The sequence below is a fragment of the Mustela putorius genome, unplaced genomic scaffold (assembly GCF_011764305.1).
Source record: "Mustela putorius furo isolate JIRA1106 unplaced genomic scaffold, ASM1176430v1.1 tig00000281_pilon_pilon_pilon, whole genome shotgun sequence".
Classification (NCBI taxonomy): domain Eukaryota; kingdom Metazoa; phylum Chordata; class Mammalia; order Carnivora; family Mustelidae; genus Mustela; species Mustela putorius.
In genome coordinates this window covers 13,946,381-13,963,105 of record NW_025421343.1, presented here as the reverse complement: position 1 = coordinate 13,963,105, position 16,725 = coordinate 13,946,381, and the positions used below count along the sequence as shown (strand labels likewise).

At 45.9% G+C, this 16,725-nt stretch overlaps 1 protein-coding gene and 1 long non-coding RNA gene across 8 annotated transcripts in view; one reads left to right on the top strand and one right to left on the bottom strand.

The window, feature by feature from the left end:
• Positions 1–5,401, bottom strand: part of LOC101679706 — a 62,189-nt gene extending 56,788 nt beyond the window's left edge. For both annotated transcript variants that reach the window (XR_198705.3, XR_001177853.2), the window contains exon 1: positions 5,207–5,401. This is a non-coding gene — a long non-coding RNA (uncharacterized LOC101679706). The remainder of the gene's footprint in view (positions 1–5,206) is intronic.
• A 13-nt stretch (positions 5,402–5,414) lies between these two features.
• ST3GAL5 (ST3 beta-galactoside alpha-2,3-sialyltransferase 5) overlaps positions 5,415–16,725 on the top strand; it is a 54,524-nt gene continuing 43,213 nt past the window's right edge. For 3 of the 6 annotated variants that reach the window (XM_045079101.1, XM_045079105.1, XM_045079099.1), the window contains exons 1-2: positions 5,415–5,626; positions 6,192–6,233. In XM_045079101.1, coding sequence (XP_044935036.1) covers positions 5,542–5,626; positions 6,192–6,233 — 127 coding nt within the window. In that variant the 5' untranslated portion in view covers positions 5,415–5,541. The remainder of the gene's footprint in view (positions 5,627–6,191; positions 6,234–16,725) is intronic. The other 3 variants (XM_045079106.1, XM_045079103.1, XM_045079100.1) reach the window with 1 other exon arrangement.

Below are 16,725 nucleotides of genomic sequence, written 5' to 3'. Positions count from 1 at the left end.
CTCAAGGGATTGACTTCCTTTATGCTTTAGGGCAGCAGACAGCCTGTGTTCTGTTGGCTGCAGCTGTGCTCCAGCCCTTGAGGACCAAGGGAGGGACAGCATCTTAGGAGGAGGAGGATGGGAGTCAAATAGGAGGTGAAGCTCGCCAGGAGAAAAATACAAAGACAACACCTGGGTGGGAAACCCGACAACAAGGCGATGGTGGAGGGGGAGGGATGGCTGCCTCCCCCTCCCCTCTACCTCCCACACAGCCTCGGTCTACAGCTTCCTTCCCGCCTTTCCTTCTGGCCACCTTCAGGATAGTCACAACAGTATCACCCCTAACAGCTTCGAAGATGCCACACCCTAGGGAAGGCACAGCTTCTGTCTTGGTGTCAGATGAGAGCCATTTGGCAGGCGAAAAGAAACAGGCCATCTGGAAAAGCCTCTGAGACCTCAGTAATTGGAACCAATGACTCCCTTCAGTTTTATTTATTGTAAAAAAACAACATTAGAGCAACATGAAAGGACATCTCTTACAAAGGGAAAAAAGATTACTCATGATCCTACCACCCTAACACCACAACTGTTTTCTTTTTCCAAGTTCTCTTCTCGCTTTTTGGCCACATGATAGAAGTTTGCATATAATCTGTGTCCTATTTTTTTGTTTTCACTTATTGTGGTATCTCAAGCCTTTTCTAGTGGTGACCTACTCTTCACATAGGTCTCTCTCTCTCTCTCTCTCTCTCTCTCAACTGCAAATATTCCAGCCACTTTGAGGCATAATTAATGATTCCTTAACCCTTGGGGATTCTTGCTCATCCCCTCGAATCTTTGAGGTTGGCTCTTGGCAAAGCTGTAAATGAAGGGAAGTTTGTCTTCCGGGCCTATTGGCAACCTTTACAGATCTTCCTTCCTGCTAGCAATTTTAGCCCGAGACGTCTCTTGCCATATCCTGATGCCAGTCTGCTCTCTAAGCCTGCGAGCTTCTCAAGGGCTATTAAAAAATAATAATATAGTTCTATTTCTTTCCTTAAAAGAGCAGTGCATGCTCATGTTTTCCAATTTGAGAAATACAAAACAGCAAAAGAAAATAAAAATCTGCTATAACTTTGCTCTGCAAGATCATATGCCACTGTTCCTTATTGTTCTCACAAGTATTTTTGGCATTTTTGACCCCAGTTTTCTGTGTTAGGTCCCCTTCCTGTGTTAGGTCCCAGTTGTCTGTGTTAGGTCCAGAGTTAGGTCCCTGCTCTACTTTCCAGCTTCCTTTCAGAAGCTAACTTACATTGATAATACGATGAAAAAGCTGAATGAATAAACCCTAGAAAGTATACTATCCTGAGGCCTTGGGCCCCAACTGAGGTAAAAATATTCAAAAACAGGTATACAAAACATCAAGGGGGTGCCTGAAATTGCCTAGTTTAACCCACAGTAGACTCCATTGACTCATAAAACTGGATTGTATAGAGGCAGGATGGGTTACAGGGCTGGTTTGATCTAGTGGCTCAAAAACGTCATAAAGGGTATGGTTTCTTTCTAACTTCCTTCTCTGCTTCCCTCAGCATTATTCTCTTCTAAGGTAAGCTTCTCTTGTAGTCTAAAATGACTGCCTTATCAGTAGCTTCTGGGGCTACTTACTTCTGTCTAGCTAGAGATGAGAGCATCTCTCTTCCACCACCCCATGAATCTGAGATTTCCTCTCAATGGATCAGTCTGGTTCCTATGGCCACCCATGAATCAATCCTAGTGGTAAGGAGGATGGGGTGACTCTGAGTGGTTTAGACCAGCAGGTCTCAAGCTCTAATCATAGGACCCTTTACACTCCTAAAAATTACTGAGGATCCCAAAGAATCTTTTTAATGGAGGTTTAATCTATTGATATTTTCCAAATTAGAAATTATATTTATTAAAATTAATAAAAGAGAGGCACCTGGGTGGCTCAGTCAGTTAAGTAGCTGCCTTCAGCTCAGGTCATGATCCCAGAGTCCTGGGATCTCTGCTTGGTGGGGAATCTGCTTCTCCCTCTCCCTGTGCCTCTGCCCCCCCCCACCACCCCCCATTCATTCTCTCTGTCACTCACTCTCTCTCTCTCAAGTAAATAAAATATTTTAAAAAATGAATTAAATCATCATAAAAATAATAAATTTACATGCTATAACAAGTTAATTAAGAAATAACTAGGTTTTAAAAGGCATTAATATCCCCTCCAAAATAACTATGTTTTCCAAAACAAAAAGATGGTGAAAGAATGGCTTTTTTTTCTTTACCTTTTAATTTGCAAGTCTCTTTAAAACTCGTTTAATAGAAGACAGCTGGATTTTCATATCTCCTTCTGTATTCAATCTGTTGCAAATTGTTTTGGTTCAAGTACAAGAAGAAAATCTGCTTCACATCCATATGTAATGGGAAAGGGGGATATTTTAACAGCTTTTTAGGATAATTGTGACTATTCTTCTTTGGTACTATACCAAAACTCTACAAGAGGTCATATCTTCAAGGCTTGTTACACTGTGGAATCTGAAACCTTATCTATAAACTTCTCACACTGTTAAAAGTCCATTGTCTGCCTTGCATTTAAAATTCATCTTTAACCCATCTGTGATTTTGTAACATCAGGCATTAGCCATCTGGAAAACCCTGATTCACTGAGTAAATGCAGGTCTTCCAAGCACTGGCTCATCATCCATGATCCATTATCCCCAAATCATATATTTGTTAACATCATCATCAGTCCCATCAGAAAAGCCCTTAAATATTGAGAAGCTGTCCCATGGTGATACAAACTCTTCCAACATTCTACATTTCTTTTGAAAGCTGGAATTTTTTCATCCTCGGCAACTAACAGCCCATTGTTTTCCTTGGAAAGACAGGCTCACCTAATTGTCAAGAAAATGTCTACTAAATAACTGTAATTTGTCAGTTGCTTTCTCAAGTAAATATGGTGCTCCATGACCCCCACCCTTCACAAAACCAGCTGGTACGGCTTGCAGTCACAGGAGAACTTTCCCCTGGACAACCACCTTGCTTCAGTCCCCAGCAGGACGGTTCTATGGGCATTTCCCACTTTGTCATATAAGATATTAAAAAGATATGTACCTTTTAAGGGTTGAGATTTCAATAAATTAAGTAATGTTTACTGCTCCATCAAGAACATTCTTAAACCAAATAGCATTTTTTAAATTACAAAACATTTTTTTTTTACCATGAGTGTAGCGGTGAAGGATATTAGTGTGGTATTAGTGCCCCGATGTGTGAAGGCACCAATATTTTGCACACCTTTACCTTTGCACCATCGAGAAAGGTAACTTATATCTTAGATCATAAGGAACTAATTTTGACTTCAGAGATTCCCTGAAAGGTCCTCAGGGACCCCGTAGGGCTCCACGGACCATACCTTGAGAACCTCTGACCTGGACCCATCAAAGCTCACTCATACAGTTAAGAGTGGGGCAAATTTACCTAAACCATATCTTGCATCAAAGCAGGGAAGAGGGAGCAGATACTGGGGGCAACCACAATGTCTGCTGTCAGAATGACCTAAGTAATGAACATAAGGAGCTAAAGAATTACAAAATCATGGTAGCTGTCCCAGATTTACAAAGAGTCTGGCCACTTTGCTAGCCAGGGTCCTGAGCTTTTCTGAGACCAGCCACTGACCTGAAGAGATTCCAGGTAAGGCTTTGAGAGCTAGCGGCTGATCTTAATCTACAGTTGGTAGGATCTCTATCTCAATGCAGAGCACTAGCTTAGGATGACTCTGCAGCTAGGAAAAAAGATGTTTTAGGGCAGGGGCTTGTCTTGTTGCGCAAGTCAGATTCTCTTCCCACCCAATGTGAAGGGAGGGGGTGAACGAGGTAGTGGGTGCAGCGTAAGCTTAACAGCCATCCTGTTAGGCTGGGACAGGAGGCAGTTTCAAGCTTCCTTTCTTTCTCACACCCACCTTACACCCACTCTTCCAAGCCAGGGCACCTGGATCTTTATGTCAGCCATAATGCTGTCATGGCATTTTACCAACAAGGAGTATCTATCTGGGAGAAAAGGAAAGAGAAGCTGGGGCAAAGAGAGGTAAAGAGTATCTGATCAAGCCGTCTGGCCTTGGGCTGGTCTCCACGAGAGAAATGATGAGGTGTTCAGCATTCTCCCTGAAGGTGTCACTGACTGCCCCCCCCCCAATCCCCACCCTCCCTCCCCAGCAGTTGCTCTGCCTGGCCAGCCTTGGCCAATCTACTGGATTTAGATCTCTGTGACAGCTTTTCCTCCAATATATTCAAAATACTCCCATGTCCTCACCTTAGAATGACCTAGAAACATTTTTATGGCAAAATCTCTTTGGAAAGTATAACAGCAGGGTCTCCCCACCCCCACCCTTTCCTTTTCAAGATTTCCCTTTCTGACCTTTGTTACCCAGATACCACATTTTTTCCAGCACCCCTGCCCCCACCAGGGAAAGAACACAGACATTTCCAAACCCTGTTGGGAGCTGTGCAAACCCTTCACAAACTGTTGCAAAAAAGAGTGACAAAACTCTCACTTGACTTAAATACATTTGACTCAGTGTCTAGGATCTTCCTTTTTAAACCGGAACCGGTATCACTGATACCGGTGATCATGTGATTCTATCTGTTCACCTGAAAGGAAATTCTGAAGACAGACCATTTTCACCGAGCTCACTGAGGAGTCAACAAGTCCTAAGGCACAGAAATGTTGCAGGCATTAACACATTCCGCCGTGTTAAAGAAATAACATATCAGTGCTTTAAACTCCTTTTCATTCCTGAATTTGGGGATTCACTAATATTTATGCCTTAAAAATATGTATGACATTTCCTCTCCAGAATCAAGGGAGACTCCTGAGGTATGGAAAGCGGCTCTCCAAGAGCACGTTCTGATCTGCTCTGTCACCAAATGGCTCAGTGATTTAGGGTAACTCACTTGTGCTCTCTGGGCCTCAACCCAACTGTGAGACTAGTCGGGAATCCGCACTATTTTCTTCTTCTTGGACACGTGGAACAATAGAAAGATGTTTTGCAAGTCCCCAGACACACGCCCAGACTGCCCTGGGGTAGTTCTCAAGGGTCTCGTGGCCCCAGGGACTCTGAACCCTGGTGGGCCTGGGGTGTGGTGCTGGCAAGTGAAGCACGTGACTACGTAAAGCCCCTCCATCCACCGGCTCCGCAAGTACCAGTCCTAAGCGCCGTAAAAGCCTACAACCAGTCCAGCTGTACCTTTTGTTCCTTCATCAGCTTAACCGCACGCAGACTTCAAGAGAGCGGTGGGTGCTCGGCACCCTGGCTCCTCCCAGCCTACCCTCGGGGCTCCCCCGCCGCGCTGGGTGGAGGGGTCGCGCGTCCCGGGGGCGGGGCCGCCGCGGGACACCCCCCCCTCGCGGGTTCGGATTGGTCTCTCCTGTCCTCGTGACTCCAGGCCCGCCCCACGTCCCTCCTCCGCATCCGTGCGGGGGAGCGGACGGTCCGGTGCTGAATGGGCGCGAGCGCGGCGCCGGGGACGGGCGGGGGCGCGGGGCCCGGGACTGGCGGCCGGCCGGCGCCCCCTCCCTAGCATGCGGACGAAGGCGGCGGGCGGCGCGGAGCGGCGTCCCCTGCAGCTGCGAACAGACTCGGTGGCGGCGGCACCTGCCGGCCGAGGTAAGTGGCGCAGCCCCCTCCTCGGCGTAGCGGGGCCCGCGGGCTGGGGGCGGCGGCGGCGGCGGCGATCAGTCCTTGCCCCTACCTCGCTGGCCCGGCGGCTCCGCCTCGGCCCCCGCGGGCAGCGCCTAGGGCACGGCGACCCTAGACGCGCCTAGCGGGGGCGCGGGCTGAGAATCGTGGTCTCGGGCCCCGTGGACGGGGCGGGGGGCGCCGTGCCAGCGTGGACGTGGTTAGAGGCAAAGGGGTGAACCCCCAGGATGTCGGGTCCAGCCTCAGTGGTCCTTTCTCCCCCGGCTTCCCGCAGCGGCTCGGGGTTTAATTCATTGCTGGAAGCTTCCTAGCCGGCGGAGCCGAGTTAACTCATTATCCTGGAACGGGATTGGGGGACCCTTTGCAGGGTAAATTAGCAGGTTCCCAAACTGCTCATTGCATCCTTCGGAAAGGCACGATGTGTGGCGTCTGTAGGTAGAAATTGGGCAGTGACCTTCCTTGCCCCCTCTCTGCAGCCTGCCCTACGGAAGAGGCACGTTTTGGTGACCCTTTGCTTTCCTCTGAATTGTAGGTGACTTAACGTCGGCATGCATTCATTATACGCCGTTAGTGTGTAAGTAACATAAGGTTTTCCGAGGGCATCTCTCAGAGGAACCGGGCAAATAGGGAGAGGCGGGATCTTGTCCCTGCTCCACAAGAGCTGGGTGACCTTGGCCGGCACTGGTCCCCAGGTGGGGCTCTATCTCCTGGTCTTTACTGGGAGACTTGAGCTGCTGATGGCTGTGGTCCCTTCCAGGCCTCTGGATTAGTGGTTCTGACCGAAGAATGTGTTGGCCAGTGAAGAGAGGGTCCTGCAGATCAGGAAATAACTTGGAAAAATGAATTTGATATCCTCATGTCTTAATTCGTGTTTGTGGCCTTTGCTTAATTAGGTATCGTTCTTCTAAAAGAGAAAATAGTTTCATGTGCTGCCTGGTTGCCTGCTTCTGGTACCAAGCAGGAAACTGGGTGCCGGGGTTTCAAAGAGGAAGGAGACTCATCTCTGGCCTTCTGGTGTTTAGCTTCCCTCTCCTCTTGGTTTATAACTGCTAATCCTCTTCCGTAGTGGGCTGCATGTCCTGAAACTGGAAGAGGAATCCATGTCTGTTGAGTAGAGGAACACAGATTCAAAAACACCATCCGTTGTGGTTTCACTTGTATAGTCTGGAGAGTTTGACAGCTTAGAAGAATGTCTTACATTTCTAGTCTTAGAGCTAGGATCACCTAAATTCTAACCAGTGCTTGCTTGGACAGGAGATGCCTGCGAGTTGCCAGAGCCCATAACCAGGATGTCACGAGTATTTTTTCATGTCTGTCCATTATGTGTGTGCAGCTGTTTTTGTAAAATGAAATGAACCTTAGTTATGATCCATAGCCATTTCTTCCGCAGGCCCGAAAAGAAATGGGTGAGATGAGAAAGCATAAGGGGGTTAATGGAAGAGTGAGAGGGCCAACAGGCGTAAATTCCAAAAACTCAATGTTTATGACTACGTATTTTGAAAATGCTTATGATTTTGGCACAAACTGCCAAGTTAGCCCCATGCTATTTGGCAGCAGTGGGGAAAATGTATCTAGCAGGTTGGCTCTGGGGAGGGGGACAGACAATAAAAAGAGGTTCAGAGTTTTCTGTGGGATTCCATCCAGGTGCTGGGGGGGAGGGCATAGGAGTGTGTCTTGGAGCCAGCAGTTCCTGGGATAAGGATCGAGGCTCATCTTCCACACCCTTCTAGCTCCTGAGGAACAATTTAATCTGAACTGCCTATGGAGGGTTGAGATCATTTCCAGACAGCATGCTCTGTGTCTTTAGTCTAGCTGGGCAGTGTTGGCAGAATAAAACAGCTGGGAAGATACACAATGATGGTACAAACTTTCCAACTTCCCAGAAAGGAAAAGCTAGGGCTGGGTCAGCGTGAATGACCTGAGTTAGCAAAGGCATTCAAAATGGGGAGGGGGCCACAAGTCACCAGCCTGGTGTGGGAAGAAACCATAAATATGGTGCGGATAGGTGGGCTCCCCAAGGAGAGACTTTAAGCACACATGCTGGGGGGTGGGGAGTAGGGGGAGCAAGGAAGTTGTGCATAGGAGTGAGAGACAAATGAGGTTAGAGGAGTCCAAGGACACTACCAGGCTTGTCTTACCTAGCGAGCTAGCTAGCTTGCTTCTTTCTTTCTTTCTTTGGTGTACACAATAGAAAAGTAGACATACTGTAAGTGTACTGTTCACAAATGTTCTCCAAACTGAACACAGCCCTGCACTCAGATCAAGAAGCAGGAGCTCCCTGTGTGCTCCGTGCGGGTCCCTACCTCCCCGAGGATCCTGCAGTTCTGGGAGAACATCTTTCCTCATGAGTGAAGTTTCTGGTACTCACTCGTGGTGCTGCCTCTAGTTGTAGTGTGCTCACTCTTGTTGCTGATTCCAGACATTGGGATCACGAATTTATCCGTGCAGTGTTGATGGACATTTGGGCAGTTTCCAGCATTTGGCTATCGCACATAATGCTGTTATGACAGGTGACTGTTCTCGTACCTTTCTTTGATATATATATGTATGCATTTCTACATACATAAAGGGGCCATGGGCGTGTGTACTCAGATTTGGGAGCTGCAGGCAAAGCTATTTTATTCCAATTTTTTAATAATTACATTGTTACTAGCATAGTGATCAATATGGTTATTAAATGGTAATTAGTGGTTACTTTTTATTAGTATAGGGTTAGTACATACTTCTATTAGCTGATGGATGGAACATTGACTTTTCACTAAGGAGAGAGGCAGGAGTCCCACCAGGAGTCATGATCATTTTCTACTTGGCTATGGCCCATGTCCCATATGCTCACGGCAAGTGCAGTTACCTCTATGCCCAGTCTCCCAAGTCAGGCAGCAGGACAGGCCGAGCTGAGCGGAAAACAAAAGCAATGTTGTCAGGGAAGAGTTTCTCTGGCCAAACTGCTTTACCATATCTCAGCTCTCAGCCTTCTTGCTGCAAACACTTCGGAGAACCTCTTCTCCCTCTGCTTTTGTACTGTCATACTTTCTGTACTTATTTCTACTTCTCTGATCTGCCTTCTCTGTACTCCCTGATTTCTTCCAAGAATTCCCCCACATTCTAAAGGAAAAGCATATTTCTCGGTTAGTCTTTTGAGGTCATGCAAAATAGTTTTGTTTTCTTCTTCCGGCATGAAGAAAATATCCAGGATTAAGTTATTGGATGGTTCACCAACTCCTAAAACCTACAAATCCTTCTCCTTTTCCCTTCAAGTTTTTAGTATCTGGAATCATTATAGTTAAGTATCATATGATATGATTAATTCAAAGAGAGAAATTTGGGAAGAAATAACAAATGTAAAAGCTCTACATTAGTGGAATAATAGTTCTGTCTTTTGAACATTAAGGCTGTTTTTAATACTGCCATGTTCATATTTAAAGGCTTAAATGTATTGAATTCAGAGCAGAAGTAGTTGTTCTATTATATGTGTACAATTCCTTTTTCCCTGGCCGCTTTTTCTCATGTTCTGCTTTTTCATCCTTTTCTGTCCTGTTTTTCATCTCCTTTCTGCTTTTCACAAACATCTTGGTCTCATTTCCTATCTAGACTCCAGCAGCAAGAGAGGAAGACAGAGTATGGTCCTTCAGCAGGGCTGCTAACACTCTCTTCTCTTTGCTTATTATTTTCTTCAGTCAAGTCCTTAGTCTTCCAGGACTTGGTTGATGTGGACTTCTTGCTTATCCTTTCTCTAGACCAGTGCTTTCCAGTGAGAAGATAATCCAAGCCACACATAATTTAAAATTTTCTAGTAGCTACATTTAAAAAATTGATAGGAAACAGGTACATCAGAGTTTCAATTTCTGAATAACATAAGAACTTTTAAACTCGGGGCACCTGGGTGTCTCAGTGGGTTAAGCCTCTGCCTTTGGCTCAGGTCATGATCTCAGGGTCCTGGGATAGAGCCCACATCGGACTCTCTGCTCGGCAGGAGCCTGCTTCCTCCTCTCTCTATGCCTGCCTCTCTGCCTACTTGTGATCTCTCTCTCTCTCTGTCAAATAAATAAATAAATAATATATATATAAAAAAAAAGAACTTCTAAACTCTTATGCACCTGATAACACAGCTTCAAACTATGTAAGTAAAAAGTAACAGAAGGATAAAAAAAAAAGTTGACAAATCTGCCAGCATAGTGGGAGATTTTTAACATACATCTTTGAGTAACTGATAGAACAAGCTGACTGAAAATAAATAAGGGATTATTCCAGCAAACAATACACTTGATCACACTGATTATATAGAAAACAGGAAGTGAGGATTATACTTTGAGTATATACCTGGTCATGAAGTAAATCCTAACATATTTAAAAGAATCAGTGTCATACAGACCAAGTTCTCTGAACATAATACAACTAAATTATATCCATTTTAAAAGATACTTTGAAAAATTTGAAAATTTGAATTTGAAAATATTTAAATTTGAAAGATAATAATAATAAACATATATATCAAAACCTGTGGGATGAGTTGTACACTTAAAAAAAACTTGTGAGGTGCAACTAACTTGGTGTTTAGGGGAAATGTACAATCTTAATTGCTCATATTAACATGAAAAACAGCAAAAAGTAATGATGTAATTAGCTAAATTAAGAAGTTAGGAACATAACCATTAAGATAGATCCAGTGAAGGGTGATCTAGGTGGCTCAGTTGGGGATATCAAGAGTCGGATGCTTAACTGACCAAGCCACCCAGGCAACCCATGAAATTAATTTTAATAAAATACTTTAGGTAACCCAATATGTGCACGATATTATGAAATCAATATAAAAATTGTTAGTGAGGAATTTTACATTCTTTTGTTCAAACTCAGTCTTCAAAGCCTTGTGTGAATCTCTCTTATATAGATCACATCTCGATTTGGTTTGGCCACATATGAAGTACTTCATGGCCACATGTGGCTAGTGGCAACTGCATTGGACGGTACTGCTCTGCATCTTTGCCTGTAAATATTGAGCTAATTTGTCTTGATAAGGGGGCCAGTCAGAGCTCATTCTGGTGGTGGGGTTCAAGTGCCCGCCAAGCAAATCTAGGATCAGAGGAATCTAGCAGTGTTTTTTGGCAAAGAGGCAGTGGGCTCTTTGTGAAAATCCTCTTTTAAACTCAACCCCTCCCAATGGACCCACATGCTACAACACGTAGATAGGACAGGAAAAAAGATAAATGCTGTACCGACTCCCTTTATCCTCACCTGTTCCAGACATGTTTTATGTATGTGTGACATGTTTTGTATAGCTATGTCATTTTATATATTTATGTATGTCAGCTCACTTAATTTTCACAAAAGCCATGTGACTTTGGTGTCATTATTATTCCCATTGTACAAATGAAAATTTTGAGGCTCAGAGAAGTTAAGAAACTGTAGGGGAGAGAGCCTAGAGGAAGGGTCTAGGGGGCATTCTGACTCAGGCAGTCTGCCCTGGAGGTGGTGAGGAGGCACCAGCCTCCCTCCCATGCTTGAGAACAGCTCCTGTCGCAGTTCTTGAGAAGGTCACCTGTGGTGGCTGAGATGGCTCTGTTCCCAGTACAGGCTGGTGCATTCCCCCGGACACCATCGTCACTCCCCTGAGTCTCCACAGCAGCCTCCTAACTGGTCTCAGGGCACAGGAGGACTTCCCCATCTCCAGTCTGACCTCAAGAGAGCTCCCTCCAAAATCCAATCCCAGTTCACTCCCTGCCCCCCACCCCTCCCTGTTGCTCCTTTTATCTCAGGATAAAATTCCAACCTGCCTCGGCATGGCCTGCTTCTTTTTTTTCAGCTTCTCTCGGCACGTTATTCCTTCCTGGGCTGGACCTTCAGAAACTCCATGCCAAGTTTTCCCCTCGGTGCCTGCTGTTCCCCCCCAGGCGACCCCTGTCTGCCCATGTCCACTGAGCCCTATTCCTTCCTTCTGGGAGGGCCTTTTCTAACCCCTTCCCAGACACACATCCCTCCCCAAATCTAAAATATCTTGTAATGCAGCCTTCCTGTCCCATGCAGGATAAGTTTGAAAGAAATACTGTGGAAATAATGACTGTGGTGGTAGATCCGCTTGTCTGAGCTTCGTTTTGCTAGTTGCTGTAGCCCCAGGCCCATATTCCCAGCCTGACAGAAACTGGTTATGTGAGTAGCAGTGGGCCTCCTTAGGGGCCTGCCCAAATAATGGCTTCCCAAATATTTGGAGCAGAGAGTAAAAGGGATGTGTATGGGGCATAAAAGGAAATTCTCTGTTTTAACCCTGTCCCTTGCAGACCTGAATATGTGTTGTTGGTGTTAAGAGTTCAAATATATTTCACTTGTTCTGAGTTTCAAGGGGCCCAAACAAAACTTTCCTTCTCCTTCTATAGGATTTTTTCCTCTCCTTCAGTCTCAAAACTGCCCTGGCCTGCCAAACCCCAGGTTCCAGTTGTGGTCCCTCCAGTCCCTTTTCTAGGGTCATTACCGCCTTCTGATTTGGGTTTCACGGGACTAGTCTGCTTCTTCTAGGACTGTAAAGCTTATCAAATCCTGGATAACTGCGTAAACGGTCTTCACCTTCCCTTCCCTTCAGGTCTGGTTTGGCGATGTCACTTTTATAATGCCAGGATGCAGGAACCCAACCCAGAGTTGCTTTTGTTAATTGTCAGTTCTATGGATTTTCATTTTCCTCCATTTATTACTCATTCAGCCCAACCACCTGTATTTTCTTTAAATCAAGAGAGAAATCTTCTGGTAAAAAGGTAGCTTCTAGGGGGCCTGGATGGCTTAGTAGGTTAAGTCAGGTCATGAGCCCAGGCTCCCTGCTCTGCAGGGGGTCTGCCTCTCCCTCTCCCTCCGCCCTTCTCCCTGACCCCAACTGGTGCTCTCTCTCTCAGATAAATAAAATCTTAAAAAAAAAAAAAAAAAAAGAGAAAGAAAGAAAAAAGGTAACTTCTAGGTTTTGCTCTGTTTGTGGTATTCATGGGGTCACCCCAGGCTTGTTCTCCAGGAACATGTTCCGCATGTATAATTTGCTGCCACAGCCCCCCCCCCCCCACCGCCCGCTGGAGAGCTATTGTTTAAGGTGTTTTCTCAGAGCTTGGAGGGACCCAGAAAGGAGGGCGGTTCTATGAGCAGTTTTCCTCGGTTTACTCCAGTGTCCCGTCTCATTCCCTCCGGCCTCCTCTGAGGGGTAGCCTCACCCCTGTCATTCAACCATCCCAGAGAATGGTGGCACCATGGGGTGCCCTCCTGCATGGGCTTTTCTTTCTTTCCTTCCCCTTCCTGGTCTGAGTTTGTTAACTGCAGGCCAGATCTCAGCTGCCCGGGCACTAGAGGAGCCCCTGCCGGCTTGGTCACCACGTCCCTTCCTCCATGTCTCGTGATCAGCCTCCTTCTCACTGCACCTGCTCTGGCTCGGCTTCCCCAGCTCCTCCAGCAGCAGTGACCTCCGTGACCTCTCTCTTGATCACCCTCTCCTCTTGGCCTCCTGCCTTTCAGTGGGCGCCCTCTCTCCAGAACTGCTTAGGACCCCTGGTGCCGCCTCCTCTGGGGCCAGTTGAGAGGGCCTGGTTCCTTCTCAGCCGCATCTTCTGCCACTCTCACCAGGTCCCCTGTGATTGGGCTGGAGCCTGTCTCTCTGGGCATTTTGGCATGGCTTTCCTTCCCTCTGGAATGCCTCTTCCTCTTTTCTGTCTCTGAAGTCTTGCTCATCCTTTAGGGACTCATTTGCCCATCATCTCCTCAGGAAAGCCTCCCTGCTGTCTGCGAGGGAAGTGACGGTTCCTGGGTGGCCTCTGTCATGGCGCTGTTTGGTGTTTGGCGTGTGAAGGGATTTTTGCTTTTCCTGGCTGGGTTATTCATTTAAAGAAGAAAGGGGCCGTGTCATATTTATCTTTATATCCCCAGTGCCTGGTGCCTTATTAAATGTTTATTTAAAGGGTTATTAGGGAAATAGAGCAAATTATCCCACGGTATGTACCATCCCCCTGCAACTGGGCTCTGTAGAAGAATTAAACCCTCCTCCTCTAAGGCAGCCATCATGGATAATGAATTAACTTCTCTTCTGTGCTTCTGGAATGATTCTAGTTATAGGCCATCCTTGGGAGAATTGAGAAAATAGCTTTTCACATCCTTTTCTGTTGGGCCTAATTCTCCAGTGGAGTCCAGCTTGAAGAAGGCTGGTGCAGACAGCTTGGTCCCAGCCCTGATAAAAATATATGTTACCAAGAGCAAAGACTGACAGAAGATAGACCTGTATGTTAAGATTAGGTATTACCAGGTTGTGGTATGATGACCAGGATGTGATTTCAAAATGTTTTTTCCATTGTCAAAGAATTCCTGAAGTTTCTCACTTTGTGATAATACAGCTATAAAAAAATACTTCTTAAATAAGCCAAGTCGGAGTTCCTAAGCCTGACTGTGGCTCATCTAAGACAGTAGAGAGTTGGGATGTTTGTTTTCAAACATACCTTCCTGCACCATGCCATGGCATGCCATGAGTCACTGGGCTGAGCCCCCAGCATTCCCCCTGGAGAATTGGGCCCTAGGGTGGGGATGACTCCAGCCATCAACTCTCTGGACTTGGGTGTCCCTTTTGACCACGATGGGACACCTTGTGAATTGAAGGGCTGAGTTTCCAGCAGGCATGGCCTGCTCATGGATGCTTGGGGATACTCTCAAAAGTAAATCTAGGGATGTTTTTGTTTTTTTCTCCTTAATTGCTAGGAATGAACCTAAGCCAGAGTTATTTGAATTAAGTCTCACAGTCTCACATGCTAATTCTTTCTCCAAATCATTCCTTCAACCAGCCCCAGTTTTTCCCTGAAGTTTGACCTTGTTTGTCCTCACATAGGATTTTACCCTTATTGGGGGAAGAATCCACCCGTGGGTGCTAAACTAGGTATTTGATGAGAAAAGGGATATTTACTTTGTCTAAGTATCATCCATCAAGTTACTTAGTAACTACCAAGGAAAAATAGTAGCTTTACAGTGGAGAAACCTGCCTTCCATCACTTCAACCAGTAGATCAAATTTAATATCACCAGCAGCAGGACAGATCAGCAGTATTGCCTCTTGAGAAAAGGCATTGAGAGGAGCCCAGCGTTAGTCTGTGATTTTTTGGCCCGAAATGTATAACTTGAATCTAAACATGAAGAAGCAGGCAAATCTCCACTGACAGACATCCTATAAAAGAACTGGGCTGTACTTTTCAAAAAATGCCAAGGTCATGAAAAATAAAGCAACTATTTCAGGTTAAGGGGGGGTTGAAAAGATATGACAGTTGAATGGCAACATGTGATTATTTTTGCTCCAAGACCATTATTGGAACTACTCAAGAAATTTGTATCAGATCTTTAGATGGGATTGAAGCAACAGTTCCCTGATTTTTATCATTATGTTGTGGTTGTGTAAGGGAATATCCCTGTCTTTAGGAAATACTAAAATATTGGGGGGGAGATATGTCATGTTTTCAACTACTTTCAAACAGTTAGAAAGGTAATGTGCATATTCTCTTGGATGATAAAGAATGACAGAGCAAATGTGGTAGGTTGTTAACAGTTGGGGAGTCTGGGTGAAAGGTGTATAGGAATTTTTTGTACTGTTCTTGCCATCTTTCTGTCAGTTTGAGATTATGTTGAAAGATAGAGGTTAACACCTCAGAAGCCCACAGGTCATCGTGCTGTGGCCAGTCTAGCAACAGAGGGCACACGGGGGCTTTTCAGGGGGTCTCCCCTTTCCCTGGTCTACAGTGAAGTCATTTCATGTAACTCTGAACTCTCTTTGCCGTTGGGTTGGCTCTCCCTGGCATCGGCAGAAAACGGGGTGGAAGAGCATTAATGGTGCAGCTTTGCCTGACGGGAAGGTTTCTTTCTTCTGCTATCTGCTGCTGCTCCTGTTCTAGAGACTTCGCTCCCGCTGGCTGTCCTCAGATAGCTCTGATCCCCACGTTTGCTTGGTTCAGACTTCGATCCTGCTTCCACCCCCACCCCTCCTACAGCTGTCCTGCAAAAGAGGCTTCACAGGCAGACTGTAGCTTCAGAAATATATTTCAACACAGTGGAGAGTGTTGATGCATGAGTTCAGCACACTTCACCAAGATTCTCTGGTCGAGTGCTTGCCAGCAAAGAAGGTACCAGGCCCTCGGATGGTGTGCCTTACCCAAAGCCTTGGCATCAGCACATTAAAGGTGGTCCTCCCTCCTGCCTTGACAGACCCTTAGGTTAGATGATCTGGCAGAAATCCTGCATTTACTATGTTCTGCGTGAAGGGGGGTCCTTTTCCACCCCCACTGCCTTTTATGCTGTTTAGGGCAACCTTCTCTGCTGTGGCTGGAGTCTCTCCTGGGGGGGAAGGGTGGGGGAGCAGTTCTTGGATTCCAAAGGGGAGCTCTGAGTTAGGGCCTAAGGAAGGTGTGTGGGTGGGTCTGTGTATCAGAATTTGCAGAGAGGAGTTCCTGGGAAACCATCCAGCGCCAGGGAACAGACCATGATAAGAACACTGAAGCTTCTATTCCTCCTTGCTGTCTGTCTTTCCTTTCCAGCTCTCCTTCCCCAGAATTTCCTGTCCCCCAGCCCCCACTCCATTTTCTCACACTGTGTCCCCCCCAACTTTCTCTTTCCCTTTTTATTATTTTTTTAATCCACCTCCCTCCATTTATTCCAGTTTCCTATTTCTCTTTTGTAAATGGTCATCATGTAGGAGTGTCCATTGAATCAGCTAAGTTTTATGTTTCCTGTTCTTACTTTAAAAGTAGGTGAGACTCAAATCCTAGTGGAAGAAGAGGCAGTGGAAATGTTCTCCTCCGACCCTGCTTTTTACGTATTAGCAAGCATCCTACAAGAGGTGACTTGGCCATTATCAAACTGCCAAACTGTTGACTTTTTTTTTTATCTCTTTCCTCTCCTCCTAAAAAACAAAACAAAACAGATCCAACTGCCCCTTTTATTTCCCATGGAGGTGGGTGGGACAGTCATTTGACTTTATCTCTGTTCCCCAGTGCACGCACGCACGCACACACACACACACACACACACAGTGATTCCCATCCCTGTTCTCCCTGCATCAGACGTGCTTGGGACACTTCA